This window comes from Microtus pennsylvanicus, chromosome 5 (assembly GCF_037038515.1).
Source record: "Microtus pennsylvanicus isolate mMicPen1 chromosome 5, mMicPen1.hap1, whole genome shotgun sequence".
In the NCBI taxonomy this organism is placed as follows: domain Eukaryota; kingdom Metazoa; phylum Chordata; class Mammalia; order Rodentia; family Cricetidae; genus Microtus; species Microtus pennsylvanicus.
This window is the reverse complement of record NC_134583.1, coordinates 45209567-45218665: the sequence shown is the minus strand read 5'-3', so window position 1 is coordinate 45218665 and position 9099 is coordinate 45209567. Positions and strand designations below refer to the sequence as shown.

Genomic DNA, 9099 nt, shown 5'->3' with positions numbered 1-9099 from the left:
ATCCTTTCACCCCTTTTCTATGATGTTCCCAAAGCTTTCCTGTAGTAGTTGCGTCACCTATGTCCCATTTGACTCTGGGAACCCTATGGTCACTTATTCTCTGCATTTTGACCAGTTGTGTGGATCTTTCTAGAAATATCCATCTCCCTCAACAAGTGTCGAAAACCAGCCTTGACAAATTACCACTTGCCAGGGTCGGGGCATGGGGACTAGAAATACAAGTAAAGAGTATGAAGACATGAAAATAGTAAGACAGAAAACATAGAATATTACTGGTAGAGAGTTCCAGTGAATACTGAAATTACCCACATTTAATTTCCAATTGCTTAAAATACCCCTGACCACAAAAGGAAGGAGTAAAATTAAAAAAAAAAAACCACTGCATTAACATGATAAAGGAAATGAAGAGGCCAGTTGAAGTTTGTGGGCTACATCTATAGTTGTTAGATAGAAAAAAGCTAGTCATGCTCACACTTTAGACCAAGACATTCCGTAGGCCAACCACTCTTTGGGTGGAATGCAATGTTATCTCCTTGAGGGAACTGGAGCCTTAGTTGAATCCTTAGATTTTTGTTTGAGATGAAGCACATCTGTGTCTGTAAACCTGAAATACAAGGTCTGGATATTAGCCACACCTGTTGACAATAACCTTGAGAAAGCAGAACTCTCTGGTCTAAATCTAGGTGGGATCTTTGTTTGGGGTAGAAACACAATAACCTTGAAAGACTAGAGGTAAGTTTCAACTCTCTGACCTTTGGTCAGGGTGGAAATAGGCTCTCATTTTTGAGCCTCCACAAACAAGAAGCTTTTTTGATGAGAGGTGAGAATTGCGATTATTCATGGGTATAAGAATAAATGTTTTGAAATTAGTTGGAAACTGTATCATGTTGGTTATATAGTAGTTCTAAGTTTTTTTTCTAGGGCCCATGGTCATTTTAGCTATGAGTTTGTAAATTTGTTGATTGTACCAGGCAGGAGTTCCCTCCAGTTGAGCAGGCAAAGACAGTTGTTGGTTGCACTGAAGATGCAAGTGCCACTATTGTGCTGCTAGGTATATTTTTGAGGTCTTGAAACGCTTGAGGTTCTCAATCTTTAGAGGTGGCTAGCACTGTTGATAGCTTTTTTCACTTGACAACTTCCATAGCACCTTCCAAGAATTGTATGAGCTAGCCCTCAGGCAGGAGACTTCCAGATCAGTCCCAGCTTGATTTCTCCAACTCCTGTGCCTGAAGTATGAAGTATCTTCAGCAATAAGATCTTACCTTGATGTGCTGGCAGGCAACCAAGAACAAAAGCAACAGTTTATTTATTTTGGTGTGTGTGCACCTTGTAGTCTACCCTGATCAACAGCTTGGAGGGAAGTTTTTCTTGACTGACACTGGGTTTTTGTTAGATAGTCTATAGCTCTGTATCTATATGGTGTATGTGCCTGTGTGTGTGTGTGTGTGTGTGTGTGTGTGTGTGTGTGTGTGTGTGTGTGTATTATCCCATTGTGCGGGCATAACTGTATTAAAGTTGGCATATAAAATAATATGTTTCCCTATGACTTTCCTAAACATCCTTAGTGTTATTTTTCCTGTTTTCATTCATCTTATTATCCTCTTATTTCTTCCCAGTTAAGAATCCCCCCATTTCCCAGTATTCTCTTTCTTAACTCCTTTTCCCCCACCTCTCTAGAGCTCTTCCCCCTCCCCCAATGGTCCTTTTCTCCTTTCCAGGTTTATGTAGTTACTCCAAGCTACACAAAAACCTAAAGATTCCGATCTAGGATCTGCAAATAAAAGATAATCTAACACATTTGTCTTTCTCGGCCTTGATTGCTTTATTCTGAGCATTCTTTTTAAGTTCATCCATTTATGTGCAAATTTTATTCTTTACAGCTGAATAGAATCCCAGTGTGTATATATCCCACATTTTCATTATCCACTCATCAGCTGACAGCTTTGTAGGCTGGTTATGTTTCTATTCTCTTGAGAGTAAAGCAGCATAGGCACTGAACACAAATGTGCAAGCACCAGGGATCATGAGGTGTCGCCTTTCAGGCACCATCTGAAAGCCTTGTGAGATGTGATCACTGGTTTATATTTCGATCCCCATGAACACAGCTTTGCTTTAGTCATTTTCTCTTGCTGTTGTTGCTGAAATGACACTTGTTTTCTCTTTGATTTTAAATAGGAAATAAAAGGAGACACAACTCATTTTTTCTCAGTTCCATTCATTTCCATCTGCTATTGGAAATGAGAAAAAAACCCACTAATTTATTTCCAATGATGATAATAGAGAGACTTTGTGTCGACTGTTTACTTCCTTGTTGACAACTATGCTTTTGAGTGGTGATTGTTCTATTCCTTTGACAAATGTAGTTTGTAATATTATTTAATGTTGTAAGGAAAACAAGCTGTGATCTCTAGTGCCACAGGTTCAGTTCAGTACATAAAACAACATACTTGTTCATTTGTACAATTTATTGGTACATACTCATTGTACATACAGATGAATTTCATAATGATACTTGTATAAAAGTAGGCCATAAGTGTATTTTGAAAATACTCTCTCCTCCCTTTTCTTTCCGCTCCTCCATTGAGTCAATGCTCATTCTTTCAGATTTGTTTGTAGTTTTCTGTCCTATATACACATATCATTTTATATATCTACACAAAATATATTCACAAACAAAAGAAAACATGATCATTTTATTTCTGAGACTGACTTATTTAGTTTAACAGTCTATTTTCCAGTTGTATTAATTTTCCTGTTAATGACGTATCTTCATCATTTTCTACAGATTAATGAAGATTTCTCCATTCCTTCCTCCCCCATCTCATATATATCAATCATATTATCTTTATCCATTCATAGGCATATTCCATATCTTTGCTATTGTAAATAGGGATTCAATAAATAGATGTGCAATTATCTCCATGGTATGCTCATTTTGTCCTTCTAAAAGGCCCAAACTATAGGAAATAAGTTAAACGTTCTTAAACATTAGAGGAGTACAATTTGGAAGAATGGCATTCCACTTCACCCAGTCAGAATGGCTGATACTAGAAAACAAGTAGCAAATGTGTAAGAGGCTGTGGGGAACCCTTGTATGCTTCTGGTGAGCATGTAAATTAGTGTAGGCACTATGGAAATCAGTACAGAGGTTCCTCAAAAAATGAAATTTAACTATTAGATGACCTTTCTCTGCCACTCTTGGGATTACCTAAAAAACTCTAATTCAGCTGCATTATATAGCTACAGTCTTCTAAAAAAGTCAACTTTTGAGAAATTGTTTTTCAGATCTTCAATGATTTTTTTAAATTAAAAAGAAGCCATATTTGAAACTCTAATGGATATGTATTAAACTCCAGAAAGCAATGCATTAGTGAATGAAATTCTGTGGTGAGTGGACCAGTTCTGACCCTCCCTTTGTGATTACTTTCTTGATGATGTCCTTCAAATCTCATTTTACTTCGTATCAGTGCTTTTAGTTGTTGATAGTATGTGTTTGCTTATACACAGCCACAATTTTTATCTTAGATATAAATTTTATATTTAAAATTAAGTTCTCGGGTGTAAGACAGTTCAATAGTTTTTATAACTCCAATAAGGAAAATTTCATTATATAAAATTGTATTTAAATATAATTAGCATAAAAGGGTTTAAAATATGTGTCTTTCTGTAACACCCGATTCTGTGTTACACCCTTGGTACAGTTCGCGCGCCACTGTACCATAGGCGAGTCGGGCAAAGGCCTGGAGATTGAAAGAACACACAAGGAGACCAGGGTCATTTGAAAGGAGCTCAGCAGACTGCCCAAAGCCCATTTATTCAGACTTGGGGAAGTCCTTATCTACCTAACTGCTGCACAAGGACCTCTGCCCAGGCAGGTGGGAAATTACCATATTAAGAATGGAGTCAATGCCCTACTGCTAATCAACAGGCGGGCCAGAAGAAGTGCAGGAACAAACAGAATGCTTGTCAGCTAACCAGAAACTGTCCTTGCAGGTGCACCCCAGGAACAAGGGCAGACCCGGGCCCTACATCTTTCTGTTACCCTAACTTCTTTACTCAACAATCTAGTATTTATCTTAGGTGAAGCAAATGAATTCATAAGATTTCTTCATTGATGTATACTTGGATGGAGTACACGTTCACTCTTTTATCCTCTAGCTCTGATAAGGGCATGGACAGTGAAGATGATTTGGATGTGCATCAGGATAATTTACATCCAAATCCTGATGTTGTAAATCATCATAATTTGCTTATCAGCAAACTTTTCAGCCTGAGTCTCAATTTCTCCCTTATAAAGTTTGGTTGTGATATATGACAGCCCAGAACTCTTTTAATTTTAACACTTTCAATTAAATTTATGTCTTAGAAGTCAATCTGTGTTCAGAGAAAACTGGTCTTTCTACTATTCAGCTTCATTGCTGGGGAGAAAAATTAGCAAGTTTTCCAACAGTTTCAAAACTCTTGCTGTGTGATTTGGATTATAAATGCTCAAATCTGTGGGAATTTGTCCTTCACTTTACAAATAAGAAATCTAAAAACCAAAAGAATTAAATAAACTTAATGGCATTAATTAAAGAAGGAACTCAGTTTTTAAAATGTATTTTTAAATTTATTTTTTTAATTTTCATTTTATGTGCGTGAATGTTTGTGTGTACCTGGTACCCATGCACACAAGAAGAGGCCACTGGATCTCATGTGGCTGGAGTTACAGATGGTTATGAAGCTGCTCTATGGGTGCCGGCACTAAACGAGGGTCATTTTTAATTGCCGAACCATTCTGAGGAAGCTAGCTTTGAATATAGGTCTGGCCACATGGCCAAAAGTTGTCAAGCAGATTCTTGTCTTTGAAGACTTAACAGTTAGTCAGGTGGCTGTCCAGACAGACAGGGAAGTTTTGCCCTGTTTCCTGACACCACATAACTAGACTTTTACTGGTCATGTTATTCCTTTCTTGATATCTGTTTGAGTCATGGCACAGTTCACAGAAAAATCTCTCTTCTGAGAGCCAGGTGGAATCCATGAGTCTGGGGTTCTTCCCAGATCTGTTAGAGTTAGAGGATAAACTGTTTCTGAGTCTCAGTTCTACCAAATGAAGAGCTGAACATGTGGATCGCTCCAGGATCACCCCAGCTTTTACTCTCAACTTCTTTGATATCTTTGGATGGGAGAAACGACAGAGCACAGGAGAGCTCTGAGTTTTCACACTTCTGTTGCTCTGGCCAGCTCCCCAGGCTGTCCTAGCTAGGCCCAAGGGACCCTTAAGAGACAGCTTCATAGATCCCAGAGCAGGAAGTGAATCTAGACTAACACGTAATGAAGAGCAGAGCTGTGTGTGAGGATGTAGAGTATTTGTTTGGCCTTGCTCCTCTGGGCAAGCATCTTGACCACCTCTTTTCTCATAGCTACTAGATATACCCTGAAGATGAAAGTGAGGACCTTAGCCCTTCTCTCACAGGGATGCTCAGGGACTGCTTTCCTAACTCTGGGATCCTGATCTACCCTGAAGATATAAGTGAGATTGTAGCCCTTCTCTCACAGGGATGCCCAGGGACAGCTTTCCCAACTCTCGGATTATGATCTACACTGAAGATGTAAGTCGCGACCTTAGCCCTTCTTTCACAGGGATTCTCAGGGTCTGGATTCTGAAGTGACTAGCACACAGATTTCAGGAAAGGCTGTCAGTTCAGCATCTAGCTCTAAGAGATTGCGACCCCACTATTTTGTCCTGATTCTCCATTTACAGTACAGGTTCTGGCATGGCGCCTCAGAGAGGCATCTAATTTGATTGCTGGGCATAATCAGTTTTGAGTGGGATCAGTGTTTCAGTGTGAATAACTCCATTATTCTTATTAGGTGATTAGACATGAATGTTACAAAAGAAGAGAGCCTTTGTTTGGGAAACTGGTTGGAATTAGGATAATAGTTTGGAGACAAGACCAGGTATTCTAACTCTCCAAGAATCTGTTTTCATTGCTGCTTCATTATCTGTATCTTTTCAGCATGTGACTTGCACTGGAGAACCGAATATTCACATTAAGTGATCTATTCTGTATTAATTTTCATATTATTTAAATGTAGAAACAATTTAATAAAAATTTAAATTTACAGTTGATATTTGGGAAAGTGAGTTCAGATTAATTTACTTGTATCAAGAATTTTACACTTAAAATGTAGGTGTTAATATATTGCTATTAAAGCAGTTTATCAATTTAATAATATTTTCAAAAGTTTAAAACTAGAACTAGCAATCTCTGAATCCTAGTTCGGGGATTTGTACGTCAATTTACCTGCCTAAGCAATGAGGATAAAATGAATGGAATGGAGATGGGACATGGTGTGGCTGGCAAAGACAAGCCACCAAGCCTGATAGCCTGAGCTTGGCTCTGGGATCCACATGGTAGAAGGGGAGAAACAACTTCTGCAAGTAGTCTACGATTTTCACATATGTCGTGGAGCATGCTTTTCTATTGAATAGATGAACACAAATGTGATATAATTGGAAAATAAAAAAAATGTGGGTGATGATGGAGTTCACGATTTCCTAAAGGAGAAAGACACTAATCAAAGAACCACATGTCTGTCACTGTAATTACCTAGGATAAAAACAGTGAATAAAATATGGTTAAGCAAGAGCCAAATGCTGAAAGTGTGCCAGTCAATGAATAGATAAAGGAAATGTGACAAATATATAATATGTGAGTGTACTCACACACGCATGTACTTGTGCGTATAAGCACAAATTTTATTATTCTATGGGGAAAAATAAAATTATGTCATTTTCAAGAAAATATATGTACTAAATACAATTATATTAAGTGAAATAAGTCACACAGAGCAAGGAAAATATTACATTATCTTTTTTAGTGGATTCCTTAGCCCATCTTGCAGGCTTTCAGATGCAACTGCTATGAAGGTGGCCTGAACAGCATTTGTAAGCCCTTCAAATCAATGCAGCATACAGTTCAGTTTGAGAATATTTGACCCAAGGAAACATATACATACAGGAAACAAAATCAAAAGCAACCAGGAGTGGCAGAGAGTGAGGATATTGAATTTCAGTGAATAACTGAGGGGCTCAAACAACAGAGAGATGAGTTACTGGGATATTTGAATTCAGGAGAAAGTCAGACAGCTTAGAATCTAGCTAAAAAATGTCATAACTTTCATAGAAGAAAATAATTCAACCTTAATGTATTAAGAACTAAATTCATTGAGCACTTGCTGTATGATAATGTCTAAAAACCAGAAGCAAAAAAGGCCAGGTCACACAGATGTAAGCATCCATAAATAACCTGGCATAGGCAGAATAAAGAATAATGTTTTAAAAAGAGTCAAGGGAAGACTCCTCAGAAAAGGAAAAGTTCTTTCTACATCCTTCCTGGTGTTTGGTGTCGGATTCTAGGCATCATTTCCCTCCTATCCTGAGACACTTGCTGGCCCACCTCTTCACTTTTTCCATGCCCTAATCTCACTTCACTCTGGTCTATCTCCCTACAGTTGTTAGGTAGCTACTCAGCAATCCTGATGAGGAGCTTCCAGACTAACACCTCAAGCACCATTAGCTTCATACTCACGGGCTTTCCAGAGATGGAGAGTCTGGAGCACTGGCTAAGTGGCCTCCTGCTGCTGCTGTATGCTATCTCCATTGTAGGCAATGTCCTCATTCTCTTCATCATAAAGGAGGAACAGAGCTTGCACCAGCCAATGTACTACTTCCTGTCCTTCCTATCTGTCAATGACCTGGGGGTGTCCTTTTCTACTTTGCCCACGGTGCTGTCTTCTATGTGTTTCCATGTTCCAGAGATTGCCTTTGATGCCTGCTTGGTCCAGATGTTCTTCATACACTTTTTTTCCTGGACCGAGTCTGGCATTCTGCTGGCCATGAGTTTTGACAGGTATGTGGCCATCTGTAACCCTTTGCACTATTCCTCAGTGCTCACTGACGCTCGTGTGGCCCACATGGGTATGTCTATTGTTATACGCAGCTTCTGCATGGTCTTTCCACTTCCTTTCCTACTGAAGAGGCTGCCCTTCTGTAAGGCCAATGTTCTGACTCATTCCTACTGCTTGCACCCAGACCTGATACGCCTACCCTGTGGAGATACGACCATCAATAGCATGTATGGGCTGTTTATTGTCATCTCTGCCTTTGGTATAGATTCAATGCTCATCCTTCTCTCCTATGTGCTCATTCTGCGCTCTGTGCTGGCCATTGCCTCCCGAGAAGAGAGACTCAAGACACTCAACACATGTGTGTCACACATCTCTGCCGTGCTCATCTTCTATGTGCCCATGATTAGTGTGTCAATGGTCCACAGATTTGTAAAGCATGCCCCAGAGTATGTGCACAAGTTCACATCCCTGGTATATCTCTTTGTGCCTCCAATGCTCAATCCTATTATCTATTCCATCAAGACAAAGGAGATTCGCAGGAGGCTGCACAAGATGCTGTCAGGCACCAAGTTCTGATTGGAGATGCACTTTATGGAACACTACATAGCTTAGACATTTTTGTTTTTGTCGATGTTTGAATGTATCAAGATAGTCTGTGGACCTTTAAATATGTATATTTTTAGCTACATTTGGGAGTATGCATTGCTTACAAGACATAGCCTAGACTCAATCTGCAACTCAAAACACCATGTGACTAACTAATTAGGGCATAGTTTGCTGCAAATTAATTCTCTCCAATCAAACAAGAAAAAGGCTCTTGAATTAGATCTTGTTTGGTTCCAATATACAACTAATACATAAATTTTCAAGTATTATAAAAGTAAATTCACTCATATATATATATATATGATGTATATATACATACATACATATATCTGATGTTATCTGGTAAAAGAAGAACAGTTTTGGATATCTTTAAACTTCAAACTTTTGAGTTATACAGTAGCTATTTGATCATGGTGACATGTGCTATCATCACTCAAGCACAACTAAGGGAAAGATTAACTTTCTCCTAAGAAGCTAATAGGAACACTGAGTGGAAGATGAACTGATATTAGTGACTAGTGGATGGGGAAGTTCCCTTCATAAGCCACAGCAGTGTGGTTCATAAGCCATGGCAGTGTGGTCTACAGTCTAATGCTGTAT

General features: G+C 38.8%; 1 protein-coding gene across 1 annotated transcript; it reads left to right on the top strand.

Moving 5' to 3' along the window:
• Positions 1-7524: 7524 nt before the first annotated feature.
• LOC142850831 (olfactory receptor 51I2-like) lies at positions 7525-8469 on the top strand. Its single transcript, XM_075974734.1, has one exon. It carries the CDS (start codon positions 7525-7527, stop codon positions 8467-8469), a length of 945 nt encoding a protein of 314 aa, XP_075830849.1.
• Positions 8470-9099: the final 630 nt, after the last annotated feature.

Coding starts and splice junctions, on each gene's coding strand:
- LOC142850831 (XM_075974734.1), top strand. CDS start 7,525: ATGAGGAGCTTCCAGACTAACACCTCAAGCACCATTAGCTTCATACTC.